Raw genomic sequence first — 16401 nt, forward strand, 5'->3', positions numbered from 1 at the left:
TTGAGTGGTCAAAAATGCCACTTTCATATGACATAAGCACTTTCCAAGTACAACCAAGTCAGGCCTGCATGTTTTTAGTACTAAAAGCAGTCTTACATTTCTTCCAGGAATCTATCCTTTCAGGAAAATCAGAAGACGATTCAGAGCTAAAAGACATGGTGGGGCGGGGGGGAGATACATTAATTTGAGAGTTCCTATGAGCATAGGTAACTGTTAACATTCAGACGGTCGTATACACTGACTAGTGAGTAGAAGAAAGACATTTGTAATGACAGTCACTGTTTTTGCTGCTGTAGGTATTACATTACAATTTTGGCTATCCAACCATGTGTAAGATCACACAAGAGGGTCCTCTCAGTTGGTGCAATCACCATTTTGTGTGAATAGGGTAACATGTATTTTCCAGTTTTGATATACACAACTGGAAAGCCAGATTTTTGATGGTGTCCATTTGTGCATACGGGAGCTGGAAAATATCTAGAATCATAGAATTGGAAGGGGTCTTACAGACCATCTAGTCCACCCCCTTCCCAGTGCAGGAATAGCCTAAAGCATCCCCTACAAGTATTCATCCAGCCACTCCTTGAAGATTGCCAATGAAGGGGAACCCACCACATTCCTGGGCAGCTGATTCCTCTGCTGAATTACTCTTAAAGTGAAGACGTTTTTACTGATGTTGCTGATACTTTCCCTCCTGTAGTTTAAGCCCATATATGCCCCTATTTGCAGAAAACGGAAACTGTGCATATGGGAAGGATCATGAGTGTGCTCTCGTATTATGTCAGGTTGGAGTGCCCTAATCGTAATGACTAAAGGATGTATTTAAACGTCATATGTTTAACCCCCATACTCTGTTTTTGAACTGGAGATACACAAAAAGCCCTCCCCCTCCAGAATCCCAAAAGAGAGCAGGGCAACAGCCAATTCCTTGTCACATACACAAGCATGATCCTCACCTCAAACTCTTAGGAGAAGCTTCTTTTGGAGAGCGGCATATTGGTGGTGAGAATGATCTAGAATCTAATAAGAGACAAAGATATTGCACTAATCATAACTGGGAACCCATGAAATGAGACAATCATTTAAATGATGGCATGGGTACCACTGTGAAGCCAAAACAAAGTCTACTACTACAAGAAGGTATATCAAACAAAGGGCTATATTGTAAATTGCAAAATGAAAACACCACCTGAACCCACAATATGAACAAATGTGACAAGTATACAATTGTAAACAATATTTAATGTACCAATAACAAGAGTGTAAATACACAGAAAAATAAATAGTACAAATGTATAAATATACAATGCATCTAAAAGAAGTTAGCAGAAAGTATGTGATACTGCAGTTCCAGGAAGAAAAACTCAGATGGGTAATTTGGCCCTATAAAAATATCACCAACGACAAGAGAGCACCTGCTCAAGGAAGTACAACCAAAAATAAAGTTCCATATAGGACAGTATGGTCCGTATTTATAAAGCCTTCAATGGGTAAATTCCAGTATAATTAAACAGACGCCGCTCATTACCAATTTGGGTCTTGACTGTATTTGCTCCAATTTTGGGGCACTTTGATCTATGTATATTTATGTGAAATACTAGTTCCACCTGATGTGTGTGTAAGGGACTATGTATTTGTATGTGAAATTAATTATACTGGAATTTACCCACTGAAGGCTTTATAAATACGGACCATAATGTCCTATACGGAACTTTATTTTTGGTTGTACTTCCTTGAGCAGGTGCTCTCTTGTTGTTGGTGTTAGTATAAGGAAGTTTCCCTCCTTTGTGTTTGGGGCCTATAAAAATATCATCCAGGTTAGCCAAACCTGGATGAGAGACCTATCTAGAGCTAGGAGAACTGAACCATCCACCCGGACATACAATTTCCCTAATCCACAACATAGCACCCCCAAGTTAATTTAGGAGGGGAGTAGCAAAATCATCACCAGTATATCTAATTCTCAATCCAGCCAAATCTGAAGATATTTAAACCCAGAGACTGGAGCAGTGAATGGACAAGACAGATTTTTCTACAAACCTGAAGAATGCTCAGGTTTGCAGAAAAAACTGAAATCTAAAAAAAACCCAAAAAACCCTAAAATTGAGGAGCCTAAAAATTACAAAACAACAAAAGGAATGTCTATAGCTTTAAGAAATGGATGCCCTCAGTGACCCTTGCTAGTGAAACAGGTGTTTTCCCAGCCTTGATTTCTGTTAGTAAAAGGGGGGGCTGGGCCTTTCCAAGGTAGGGTTGCCAGATCCCTCAACCCCTGGAGGCCCAGCACTTACCTTATGGCTTCTCCTGTTGCACATGCACACAATGCACGTACATGCTCCTGGCCTGTGTGATGACATCACTTCCCGAATCCAGCAACTGCGGAGCGTGGGGGCTCTCCTGCGCTCTGCAGCACCCCAATTCAGGTCCGATTTCATCTGAATCTGGCACAAATCGGGCCACTGTGCACAGGAGTCTACTGCCCTGCCCGGAAGCACACCCTAGAAGGCGCGTTCCCTCCTTGCTGGCCAGGTAAGTGGGGGCTGGTGTGGAGGGTGGGAGTGGGGGATCCCCTGCCCCTAGTGGGGGACTGCAAACCACCCTTCTCAGAGTATACAATAAATACTATTCAATAATTCAATTAATTTATAATACTAAAGTGCCAACAGTGCTCAAATAAATAGGATAAATAAATCAATTACATGCAATTATCACACAATTCCATCATACAATAAATATAGTTGATTGTAATAAATAAATTTGTAATAGTACTGTCCAACTGGTGAGGAAAATGTATCTTAAATCCGAAGATCAAAGTTATTATATTGAATCCATTTTAAAGTTCCAGAAGCACTTGGACAATATCTCACTTTGTAAACAGTCTCAATGAGCTAAAACAATCAAGTTGCCACAGAGACTGCAAATACACAAAGATGCCAGTGCTGTGAAGTTGCCTGCGATGTTAGAATATCACAAAAGTGCCTACAGGTTTTGCTGGCATATATTCATTCAATTCAATTCCATTTTGTCTATCACTTCTTCTTAGGCTCCTTTATGCAGTATAGGTTGCAAAACAATCAGTATTTCACACCATTTTGGTTGCTCAAGATAGTCCAATGCCCAGTGGGGGGACTGGCAGCCCTTTAAGGGAAGACTCACTGGGACCAGGCCCACAAGCAACCACTAGGCAAATCGCTGCCACTTGACTTGCAAGTAGGGTTGCCAACCTCCAAGTGGAGCTGGAGACCTCTGTGAATTGCAACTTATCTCCAGGCCACATAGATGAGTTCTCCTGGAAAAAAATACTGCTTTGGAAGGTGGACTCCATGGCATTATACCCTGTAGAAGTCCCTCCCTTCCCCAAACCCCACCCTCACCAGGCTCCACTTCCAAAATCTCCAGGAATTTCTCAACCCAGAGTTGTCAACCCTGCTTGCAAGATGAGGGAGTGGCGACAGTGCCTAGCTTGGTCCATACAAGTTGAAGGAGATGGTGGCAGCACTTGGTTTAGCCTGCATGAGGTGAGGGAGGCAGTGGCAGATGGTATAAATGAAGCTGTGGTATAAATGAATTAAATAAATGATAACTATGGCAGCTTTGAGTCCCTGTTGTGGAAAAATATGTGGTATAAATGAAGTAAAAGAATAATAAATATAGTTGGAGACAGAGTTCAGATAAAAGGCAGGTTGGTGGGTGATTGGGAATGAGAGGAAGGAACAGAGAAAGGAGGGAAGCTATGGGAACTTTCAGGGAAAGGTAAGAGGAAAGAGGAAATAGTGGGGGAGGGGGAATGAGATTTCCCCCGCTGGTCCCTGCCAATACACTGCTTTTATAGATATAATATACAGAGTCTAGAAACCTATCATTTTTTCCCTTCCAAATTTTAGAACAATCCAATTCCTCAGCATTAGAGGTGGGCATGGACTGGAAAATGGACCAAAATTTAACACTGAACTGGTAGGTTGTGGGACACCCATTTTCCATGGACCCATGGACTTTTCACCCGTCTGTTGCTCCGTGGTCTGTTAAAGCCTCCTCGCCCTGCTGGCAAGTGGCACCAGGAGCACTTTAATATTTAAATGCTCCCCTTGCCCCAGCTGACTGGCAGGCTTGCCAGGCAGCTGGAGCAAGGCGGGGTTAAAGTGCTCCTGGTGCCAGCCCAGACCGATGAACCAGTCGGTTCACAAACCAGCGCTGGACCATGAAGTTTGTGGTCTGTGAAACGCCATGGACTATGGACCCATGGGTTTTTCCCAGTCCGTGCCCACCTCTACTCAGCACCATGGCCCTCTATATTGGGTTCTGTTTGGGCTTCTTTTTAGGGCTAACCAATACACTGATGGGTCCTCACTGGGGAAAAAGGTGGGGTATAAATAAAGTAAATAAATAACTAATATTCATGTAATATTTTTATAATATGAGGATTTACATATGCAAAGTACACCTTTAAAAATTAAGGCCCTTCCAATGCACCCAGTGTTTATGTGCAATAAATCTGCATTTCCCCCTCCGTTGCACACAGCCACCGTGTCTTAACTGAAGTGGTGTTGTGAAAATGCTGAATTTCTTGAACATTCATATCACAGTATATTGCCTTAGAAATGTCACACTTCTCTAAGATATGTTGAAATTATGCTTGCTTTGTGGACAACAGTTGTGCAAGTATCATGAACACATACCGGACTTTTTTAAAAAATACATAATTTATTACAAAATTGGCTGCCTCAAAGGCTGTCTGAGATGAATGGAAGGACAGAAACAATAAATTAATTAAATTAAAATAGCCTTCCCTTTCATGTGTGCTGGAAACCCAGAGGGTAGGGCACATTCTTTGCTTGCATAAAGTTCCTGGTGCAATCATGGACATCTCCAGATCTTGGACAGCTGCCGCCAGAGTAGATAGCAAGAGGCTGGACCACTAGTCTGATCTGGTAACAGGCAACTTCCTATGTTTCATGTTCGTGTCCCTCCGGTCTAAGTTAACATTCTCAACAACTCAGTGGATTCAGTCACTTTCCTTACCTTCGGCAGGACTGGTGTTGTTCAGTAATGCAGAGGGGGAAGGCTCTGAGGAGGTCCGTTTATGTCGAATAGTCAGAGGTGGTGGTAGAATCTTCCTACCTCCTGTATCTGTAGGAAAAGCTGGCCTGCTCACTGGGGGCAATGGAGGTGGGAAGCTGGGTGCTGAAAAACAAATTCATTGATAATTTTCTTACCTTGAGCCCATGACAAATCACAGGGGATAGAGAGCTGAATTGAGAATGCCACTCCAGTCATGAAATACTCCCTGTAGGTTGAGTTCCTCTCCCCTCTTTTTCTTCCTTTAACAGAGAGCCGAACTACACGAGACGAATGGCACACGAACGCCTCTGATTCTCAGCTTCCCTCAACATTCCATGCCTTCTGGAGCATTTTCATCTTCATCAGGTCAGTTTGATTTTTTTTGTCCTTTCCTTTTCGTTATATTTTTCAGTGCAAAGCAAATATGTATACAGTCATATTTTCTGTGTCCTTGGATCACAGCCCTCAAGTATATAGAGATCCCTACTTTGTCTATGGGTGGCTTGGTTTTGATGCTTTTATGATTGGCACAGAAACCAGCCTCTTTGCTTTTAGCTGGAATGATTAATAATAATGAGGTAGTAGGCAAATGGAGTGTGAAAGCTATTGTCAGATTAGTGATTACCGGGTATTACCTTCATCTGTATGAAAACCAAAGAGCTTTTCAGGTAAGTGTACTGCCAGTTTGGTGTAGTGGTTAAGAGCACGGGATTCTAATCTGGAGAGCCGGGTTTGATTCCCCACTCCTCCACGAAGCCAGCTGGGTGACCTTGGGCGAGTCACAGTTCTCTGGAGCTCTCTCAGCCCCACCCACCTCACAGGGTGATTGTTGTGGGGTAATAATAACACTTTGTAAACCGCTCTGAGTGGGCATTAAGTTGTCCTGAAGGGTGGTATATAAATCGAATGTTGTTGTTGTTGTTGTTGTTATTATTTAAACAAGGCGGGGATTGGGTCCTAAATATAAAAGTACCAGTGCGGAATAGTATGATATGCTAGAAGAGCAGCAGACTTCAGTTGAAACATTGGGTTTTTTACCTAGATCATCATCCCTGTTTCAAATACACCTCAGGTCTGCTATGGACACGTGAATTTGTTCCAGCCTCAAAGTCTGGTGGTTTCAGAAGAAGCAATGGAATGAGACAGCAATGGGGCAATCTTACCTTTGGGTACATTGCGTGGTGGCAGAGGTGGGCCAGTACAAGCAGAGACAGGGGAGAGTGCTTTTGCAACATGGCTAAAGGAAGCAGCATGCGGGACAGCATACATGTCATTGCATTTCTCCTGGGATGCTGGACTTGCTCCCTTTGAAAATTCAGCCGTGTTTCTCCACAGCTGAGAGGCTGTTCCCAGTGGGTTATAGCAGCTTTGAGGTCGAAGAATACGATCTTTGTTTACAGGACTGAGCTGAAACAAACAAAGAAGCAGGCTGTATTAATGGCATGCTAGAAGAAAGTTGTTCGCAAGAATAAGAAATCCTATCTACAGAAGAGAAAAGGCACAGAAGACAGTATAATGTACTGCTAGGTCAGAGTAAGGATTTATCTAGTCTAATATTTTGTTTCCAACAATGGACAATCAGATATTTCTGGGAAGCTTACAAGCTGGGTATTGAAAGCAACAGCTCCCCCCACCCCCGCTGCCCATATAACTTGCCTGCAGCATCTAGCATGTAGTGGTAGACTGCCTCTGAATATGGAAAGTCTGTTTAGCTGTATGCATACAATACCTACAGAAGAAAGGAAGTCTTTCCCCTACTGTGATCCTGTCAAATAATGGGACTAATCGCATGAGCCAATGCCTGATACTTCTGGGAACCAAATGTCAGTCTACTCTGGATCCAAGTCTGAAACATTTGATAAAAGAATCAAATAACAGTTTAGTTTCTAAAGTTTCTTCAGGACTTATCAGCAAATGTTAGTGATTATGGAATAAGTTTCATCTTTCAAGTTTCACAAAGTGCCCCTTCAACAGCAAGATTTTGATGCCATTGCCAAGTAAGATTTGGATAAAAAAAAGAGGTTAAAGTGTATAGAGACTTGTCCATGTATAAGAAAGTAGAATAAATGTGTAACCTTGTAAGAAATACTCACAAAAAGGAGGCTTTTAATGTGAAATGGACCAATCAGCTGCAAAATACTTCTTTAACAAGGATAACCAGCTCAGAGTACATTTAAAGCATCTTGCAAATATCTTACTCATCAACTTACTTTTTAATAATAAAAAAGACTGTCTCAAAGGGGAAAAAAATTAACTGTGTGTTATCAAGGGCATTTTCATTGGTCTTCACTCCTGCAATCTTTGGAAGAAATGTATAAACCATAACCCAGAATAGACTTAAGTGTTCTTAAATAAACCCAGTGACATCAGTTAGCTTACGTGCACCTAACTCTAAACTATTTGCCCATAATTCTTAGAATGCTTTCAAGTTCTGAAATTCAGATTGCAGTAATGTTCATATAATTTTGCAGTTATCATGGGATACTGCCAGAACAGTCACTCACCTTTAAGTGGCCAGTCATGTGTTGAAAAGTATTGATTATGCTCTAACTGGAGAAATGGGAAACAGTGGGTAAATTTTAGCCCCACCCCACCCCAAAAAAACTTGGTTAGAAATGCTGACTTCTTACCTTTTCATCCAGATCATCATCACTTTCAAACATGTCCTCTTGGCCTAGCCGCCACTCATATTCCACATGAGCACGCATATTGAACTGATCATTTTGAGCCTGAAATAGCTGAAATACAAAGACGGGGATGTGTCCAGATTTGGTGCCCCTGACACTGGCCTTTCCTCCTTCCCCCACCTCTATAATGCCCAGGGAGCACTCCCAGTCCAGGGCAGGCTGCCACCATGTCCCTACCTGCTGGGAAACCTGCAGTGGGGGAAAACAATAGTGCCATGATGAGCAGCCAGCCCAACTTTTCAACCCCTTTATGAGGTGGCCTGGCCCTTTCCAGCAGCTGTAGCAAGGCAGGATGATGGGCCTTTGAGCCAGCCAGGGCCCACCCTGGGCAGAAGTGTTGGAAATGAGAGTGGGCTTAGCCCTGCAACCGCGGCAAGAGGCAGCCAGGGAAACCTCCGATCCTTCCTGGCTGCCTGGAAAGCCATGAAGAAGTAGCAGACGCTGCTTGTTCCAGCAGTGGCAGCATGGCTGGCTGCCACTCCTGAGAGTGTCCCACAGACCCTCTCTCCTGAAGGGTGGGGGCTGCAAGGGGCCAAGGGCTGGGGGCGGGATTCAGAAACCTAACTCACCCAATGCTCTGGAAGCCCCAGGAAGCCCTGCCAATGGGCCACAGAGGAGGCAGAATCTTGGATAGTCGCTGCCCAGGGGATGCCTTCAAAGGGCCGGGGGAGTGAGGGCTGGGGAGGAAGAGCAAGGGCATACCTGCACAGCCAATCAGGCTGCCCCACACTGGAGGAGGAGAGGGACCAGGTTGCACCACTAACTCCCTCCCTCCTCATTTCTGAGGCTCCTCTGAAATCCCCATCCAGAGGCCTGGAGAAGGAGCCTCAAAAGGGTTCTGCCCCAGGTGAAAAGAAGACCTCTACAGAATGTTCCAGAGCAATCCCAAAAACCGACGCGATCTCCATTGTGCTTACATTTGGGAAGGATGAAGTCTCAAAAGAAGCAATTCCCACAACTATAATCTCAGCACCATAAAGGAATGGTAGTACTAGTTAGGCTAGACAGTGAATATTTCTGGATTTAAGCCTGAGCTTTCCTGACATAATCAAGCCTACCTAATATGGCAGGCTTAAACAACATTTTAAAAATCCGGACTTCCCATCATGGTGGCTGACTGAAAGGATGTATTCCTGGTCCTCTCACGCTGATCTACTCTCTGGGTTTGTTCCAAGCCAGGCAAAGTTGAAATTATTGACAGGAGCCTATCTTCTTGATAAAGAGATACCCAAATGTGCACAGCTGGGTGATTCAGGGAGTTCTCTGCTATTTTTAATTAGACAGTAGAAAGCCCTCGTTCCTTGGTAACTACAACATCTTCATGGAGGTAGATGGTACGTGGTAAGAGCCATATAAGACAACCTTGGGGCTTTCAGCTAATGTTTCTCCTAGTCTTTGCTAGGATCATACTTTTTCTTATTATTTTGACTTCTCTCTCCCTCACTTCTATGAACTAGGGTTTTTTTTGTATCCCTGCATTTTTCTTCAGAACGACAGGCACCTCAAAGGCGAAAAACTACTAAAAGACGTCTGTTAATCAGCACAGCACTAATTCATCAAAGCAAGAGGCATTTATCTCTGTTCAGCTTTGAGACTTATAAATAATTGGGATTTTGGTTGTTGTGGATTTTCCAGGCTCTATAGTTGTGGTCTTGGCGTTGTAGTTCCTGACGTTTCGCCAGCAGCTGTGGCGGCATCTTCAGAGGTGTAGCACCAAAAGACAAGTGTCACAGTGTGAAAAAGAAGTTGGCAGGTAATTTATTTCGACTCAGGAAGGTAGGGTTGGGCTGAGTCATCCTGTAAGAGTTTCCCAGGGTGTGGAATGCTAATGGCATTCCATTAGCATTCCACACCCTGGGAAACTCTTACAGGATGACTCAGCCCAACCCTACCTTCCTGAGTCGATATAAATTACCTGCCAACTTCTTTTCCACACTGTGACACTGAGAGATCTCTGTCTTTTGGTGCTACACCTCTGAAGATGCCAGCCCCAGCTGCTGGCGAAACGTCAGGAACTACAACGCCAAGACCACGGCTATACAGCCCGGAAAATACACAACAACCACCATTCTCCGGCCGTGAAAGCCTTCGACAATACATCAATTGGGATTTTTCTCCTACTACCTTAAGAGAGAAACAAAATAATCAAATTAGCAATTTATGATTTTAAAATATCCCCAGATCGACTAAATGCTGAAATCAGATTACTGATGTAAGGAAAGATATTGAGGATATATACTTTGTAAATTGCAGTAACCTGACCAAAAGCTGGAAGTAAAATATTTGGAATATTTTCTTCTGATAAACTTTAGATCTTAAAATATCCTTTAGTATTTTATGGAGACCTAACTCATTGCTGACAGGGGGTGGGGGGACTCTATTTAGGAGTTTATATATTTGGTTACTTATAATCAATTTGACTTATATACTTGCTAAAGTAATTGTCATTTCCCATTTTTTTCTTTTTGAAATAACATTTCTGCATATTACGTTTTTATTATCTCTTCTTTATTTTTGTGTGTTAGTGGACTAACATATTATACATATAATAGGTCAATCTGTTAATTTAAGACTAAACTGATTACAATCTATTAAGATGAATAAGGGAATTAATATCAAATAACGTGTGATAGAATTTAAAGTGGATATATAATATAAAAAATCTATACCTTATTTCTGCTGGATTCATAATAATAGGTGAAAAGTATAATTAGTACCATTTTGGATTATCTGGAACTGAGGGGGAGGGGTAAAAAAATCATATATTCTAATTATATTTTATATTTATTCTACTTTACTATAATTTTCAATCTCTTACTATATATTAAGTATAATCTCTTAGATTTTCTGTATAAGGTTCTGTGCAGTATTAACTGCTCTTTTTTCTATTTCCTAAATAAAATTTTAATTTTTTTTAAAAAAAATTAAAAATCCAGCTAACTGCTAAACTGGATTTGTATCCTCACTGGCTGTTTTTCATTTGACATACTGCTGATATTTATGCATGGATAGGCACTCAGTACACTGTATCTCATGATCTGTACAACACTTTCTTTTATTATTAGAAAAAGACACAATCACACACAGTCGTTTTAAGTTTATGCCCAGAAAAAAAATATACAAGTTTATCAACATATTTAGAGAATAGACACCAAACTATCAATCTCATTGAGGGCATAATTTGTTTCCTTAACTAGTTAACTTCATTCTTCTGTCCACTCAATAAAGGCAGCATATCTTTCCCATGCGGCAAAGCAATAAGCGTTAATATTAAAAACACCTCCTTAGTTTTTATCAAACCAGTGCTGTATATTGGGAAAGTTACTGTATATTAACAAAGTCAATTCTTGCTGCCCTTAACAAATTTAGAACAACCACTTGGTATCTCTTAGGAACCACAGACACAAAATTAAGTAACAGTGTTTCAGGGATGAGTGGAACCCATATTGTCTAAGCACACCCGCAGTTCCTTGTACAAAATCATGTAGCTTAATGAAATTGTACAAGGTTGTGGGCAATTAGAATAGGCAGAACCTTTGCACTGCCCATTTCCTAGTCACTCACTATCTCCTAATTTCTCTTTCAGAATTGAGATTTATATAGCACCTTCTTTATAAAAATGAGATATGAATTTGTTCAGTTCATCTCATGCACTCAAATGTTCCAAATGTTCTCTGGGCTTTGAATGTGGGGGAAGAAAGTGTTACGCAACATGGGCATAACAAATAGACTCCCACAGCAATCACACCAAAACATGTATGTGTTGATTTCATCAAGGCTGGTCATACTTCTGGGGGAGTATGCTTCAAAGGTGAGAAAAACAACTAATCTCTTACCAGATCCTCACACATGGCATAATTCTTCTTCCTAGCAATGTCAAGGGCCGTATCTCCAATTTCATTAGCTGTTGAGAAATATCATTAATATTATTAGTTTTTGTGATACCTGATAACTGCTACAGATTCAGTTCACCTGATATAATCATACTGACAATTGTTTCTGGATCCAAGTAGGACACTGGTGCACTTGCAATATCCTGTGCAGAGTTTCTCTAGACTACACCCATTGAAACCAATGGGGTAACTCTGCATAGGATTGCACCTTCTGGGATCTACATCTGACAGAGTCCACCTGAGTTGAATTTCAAATAATGGGGACACAGAGGGGGTTTTCATATTGCAAAACTGATGCTATGATCCTAAATAAGAAGTGTGGTCAAAGTAAAAAGCTAAAGGAATACAATAATGACATGTGGCTCACCCTACTGTGTACCTAGAATGGTCTGGACAGAGCACCTTTGCTATTTATACTACTTACAAGTGGGGGACCCACAAGGAATTGCTGGGAGGGATCTTATTTCCCCCCTCCCACTATTTCCTTTTTCCTTTCTCTGAAAGCTCCCACAGCCTCTCCCCATTTCTACTTCCTTCTCTTCTTCCCATCCACCTGCAAACTTATTTCTCCCTCCCTGTCTTCAGCTCCCCCCACCCAGCAGACTCTACCTAGAAAAACCATGCCCTAGCTGTGTGTTGCTAGCCAGAGGGCCAGCTCAGCTGTATGGTGCTGGCCACCAGGTTGAGTTGTGAAATGGAGAACCTGCAAAAATTTGCAGGCGACACTTTCCTTTCCCCGTATATCCTTCCCCACACAATTTCCTCTTTACTGCCTCCTGGCAACCTCCATATTCTCATATTTCCTTGCTTCCTTCTCTCCTCTCCACCCACCTTTTGTCTGCCCCTGGATCTTCCGCTACATTTATTATTTATTTTCTTAATTTGCACACTGCCTTTCTTCACAATAGGGGCCCAAAACATTTGACATCATTTTCCTCTCCTCCATTATGTCCTATAGTTAGGGTTCCCAGGTGCCCGCCAGTAGCAGGCAAACTCCCGGGGATTTGCCCCTTTGTCTGCTGATCGCCCATTGATTGACAGGAGGGGGCATGCTCCCAGAGGTTGCCTACCACTGTTCATACACGCTTCCAACTGGCATGGCAACATCACTTCTGGTAGTGATGTCATTGCGCTGCCCATAGGAGCATTTCTGCACTTCGTTTGGCACCAATTTGGGCTCCAAACGGACTGAATTGGCCCCATGCAGAGCACAGGAGCGCTTGCATGGCTGTCATGGTGATGTCACTACTGAAAGGTGATGTCACTACTGAAAGTGACATCATCACGCTGGCTCCAGGGTGTATGCATGCTTTGTGCACACACAAAAGAAGACCCCTTGCGAGGTACAAGGTTTAAACCCCTCCAATATATTTTTATATTTCAGATTTTTCAGCAAACCTGTAGAAATATCTATCTTGTCTGTTCATGGCTTCAGATTTAAATATTCACAGATTTGTCCATGTGGAGAATTGGACATATTGATGGGTAGGAAAGCAGAATTGGGGCTGTGCAGACCCTTGGTATGCTTTCTTGGATGATGTGGTGATGTAGTGAAACAGGAAGAGAAGAACCTTAGTAACCAGATTTCCCCCCATCTAAACCAAATTAACAGTTTTATTTGACAGGCACTTACTGATTGTAATGTTGGCTTTGGCTCGTAGAAGGAGTTTAATACATTCCGGTTTATTATGAAGGCTGCAGTAATGAAGAGGCGTGTTCCCTTTAGATGTCTGCTTCAACAGGCTCCCACTGAACGAGAGACAATTATTAGCCAGTGTACCTTTTCCTTTTTCAGAGAGGCAACTCAATTATTTGGTTTCTTTGGTAAGTATTAATATGCAGCAGCCAGGACTGATTATATAATGAAGTGACATGAGATCAGGGGTGGCGCCAGGGTTTCTGGCACCTGAGGCTACCTCTACACGCTCGCGCGCACAGAGTGCTCACGTGCGCGCCCCCCTGGACTGCGTGATGACATCACTGCGTGTGATGTCATCATGCAGCAAGCTGGCCCCATTAGCCGGCATGCAGAGGCTGCCTGTGCTCCCAGTCGGGCGCAACTGGTGACTGGGGAGGTTCCGCACGCAGCCCCAGATGCCTGCCGCACCCAGCCCGCAGCTGCTGCGCCTGGCCAGGGGTGTGTTGGCGGCGGCGGCAGATGCCTCCACCATCACATACTCCTGTCACATCTCCAGTTGTTCTTCTGCTACCACTGTTAGTTGATTTTCTGATTACATGAACACATGTATTAGGGGCAGTTGGGATCTCAGAAGGTAAGAGTGTGTGTCACACATATGGTGGCTTTCAACCAGGACCAAGATCAGGTTCATCACAGATTACGGCACAGCCTCATGATGCATGCGTTTGGGAGGATACCTCAAATTGCCCTCTGGCTTCAATGTCATAGGCCTGAATAAAAATAATCCGGTTGATATCAGGGACCCCTGAGCTAACAGGAATTTCCATGGATGCCCTCACATGGGAGTACGCCCACCTGCTGGAAAGCTCCACAGAATACATAAAGAGCTCTTTGTTCACAGCTGTTCCAGAAACAACTTCACACCCAGGAGTAATTGACTCAAGTTTGCTGGACAATGGGTAAGTCTGAGGCTACAGAATCATCCTAACAATACATCCTTCTCAGGTAAAATCATCAAGTCACAGCTCAGACTTTGTCAGGCCAGCCTAAGCTGGTCCACTACCCCAGTAACTCAACCACTCCATCTAAATCGTTCTGCTGTATGCCCATATTTAGACTTCCATTTCCACCTAGAGGTGCACTCTCCTGCACCTCATCCTTCCAAACCCATAACTAGGGAATCTTGAGCCCTGCGATGTTGTAGTGGGTTCTGCACCTGAGTCTCCTTCTCCATCACTGCAGTCAGCTTATTCCCTGGACCTTTGCCCTTCTGAATCACTGAATCCCTTTCTTTGGCTCCTGGTTCTTTATCCCGTGTTTGGATCCCCAGTTGCATAGCTGGTTTTGTGATTTTTCCTTCCTGGAAATTTCCTGGCCTGGATCAACTTTTCCTCCTCCTGCCTAGATCCCAGTACTCTGGACTCTTCAGGATAAGGCAGCATATATTTTTCCTTTCCCTTTAGAGTCCCCATTCACCCTCAATTAAACAACAAGCAGGGGCAGCATTACTATATTGCAGCATTGTTTCTGTTTCTGTTTTCCCTTGCATTTCTAATTTCTTTCAAGCCTTGGATCTTGAAGACTATCTTGAGATTTTCCCTCTCTGTCTTGTTTCCTCCCCTTCTTAATTGGAGTAGGGTATACACTAGACTGATGGGTCCCAGCTAATTGCCTCAATGACACTGTGTGGCCCTACAAACATAGAGGATGCTTTACATGTTAATAGTCCAACACATTACCAATTGCATGATAATGGTCCAACACATTACCAATAAATAATGGATTTGGATCTCATCAATCCATTTTGCCAGCAGTGGCACTTACCTCTGATGCAAGAGCCTTTTGTAGCAGAGGAAGACTCCTTGCATCAAAAAGGTTCTGGCATCAGAGGAAAGCACCACCACTGCTAGTGGAACAGAATTGTGGAATTATCCCTGTGATCTTACATCTGTGGTCTTAGATATCTGATGTCATTACAAAGTTGTGGAATCCAACCCATTATTTTCGTATCATGTCAAGCACAAAGCTTTTCCTTGGAGTCAGTTCCCACATTAAGCTGTGCGTCATCAAATGATAAGAAAGCAACTGATGTGAATTAATGTGTGACTCTTTCCCAAGTGCTAAAACACAAAGGTAGAATTCTACCAGGCAGCAGAATTCAGAATTTTGTTGGATGAAAAGATAGAATTAAATTCTACAACGGAGAGCAGTAAAGCTGTTGGAGAAAGCTCCATGTTCTGCCAAGTAGGAGAGGCTTCTTCAGTCCAAGAAGCTTCAGGACAATCCTTGTTGCAAAGATATTTTGGAAGTATGCTGAAAATCTAACCTTGCCATGTCAAAGAGAGGACTCCTTAGTCCCCAGTACTCTCAATCCAGAACCTATTGCTTACCTTCACTCATCTTTTTCCAGCAAATATACCAATAAATACAGCAAATACATCCACAGGCAGGCTATAAATGAAGTTCATAACTATATCACATTATCTGACAGGCAAGCCTGTGAGTTAACTTACCTGTTATGCACCAGAAAGTCTACAATATGCAAAGAGGTTCGGTCACAAATGAGAACTGCCAGATGAAGGAGTGTTTCTCCAGGTTCCTTTCAGCAAGAAAAAACCATTAAAGTGACTGTGCGAAAGTATTTTGATGTTTCCTTGAAAATAGTGGCAGAACTAGTCACTGATCATTTCTGGCAACATGGGAATTGCTACCCTAATTGTTCACCTAACCTAATGGCCATGCTGACCATACTACAAAGCAAAACCTTTATGGAAAAGTTCATACAGGCTCTCTGAATGGCATTTTGCAACAATCCGTTTCTTGTGGAAACTTAAGGCAAAGTGGCACATTACTTGTGTAACAGATTAGACCTTTTTCAGAACTCCACATAAGTACAGACTGCAGAGACAAGAAAAAGAAACTCAGCAAGGCTGATGGGATTTAATCTTCATATTTGTGTTTAAATAGTTTTGTTCTGTAAAGAGGACAGATGGAAATTTATGATGTGAGTTCATGCTACGTTACTTCAGGGCATGTTTGGGGTGTCACTGGCTGTAAAAAGTGGATACTTCCCAGCCTGACTGGGCAGCCAAGTCAAACAGCTAAGAAAACTAGGAGGTTGCTC

The 16401-nt window shown here is 42.7% G+C and overlaps 1 protein-coding gene across 1 annotated transcript in view; it reads right to left on the minus strand.

Annotated features, from left to right (window-relative positions):
- The window catches only part of LOC129330610 (arf-GAP with SH3 domain, ANK repeat and PH domain-containing protein 2-like), a 58951-nt gene that overhangs the window by 6587 nt on the left and 35963 nt on the right, over nt 1–16401 (minus strand). Inside the window, exons 18-25 of the mRNA XM_054980714.1 lie at nt 15791–15876; nt 13272–13387; nt 11582–11649; nt 7689–7796; nt 6222–6465; nt 5020–5181; nt 957–1020; nt 97–146 (exon numbers count right to left, since the gene is read on the minus strand). Coding sequence (XP_054836689.1) covers nt 97–146; nt 957–1020; nt 5020–5181; nt 6222–6465; nt 7689–7796; nt 11582–11649; nt 13272–13387; nt 15791–15876 — 898 coding nt within the window. The remainder of the gene's footprint in view (nt 1–96; nt 147–956; nt 1021–5019; nt 5182–6221; nt 6466–7688; nt 7797–11581; nt 11650–13271; nt 13388–15790; nt 15877–16401) is intronic.

Source organism: Eublepharis macularius, chromosome 5 (genome assembly GCF_028583425.1).
Source record: "Eublepharis macularius isolate TG4126 chromosome 5, MPM_Emac_v1.0, whole genome shotgun sequence".
Classification (NCBI taxonomy): Eukaryota; Metazoa; Chordata; class Lepidosauria; order Squamata; family Eublepharidae; genus Eublepharis; species Eublepharis macularius.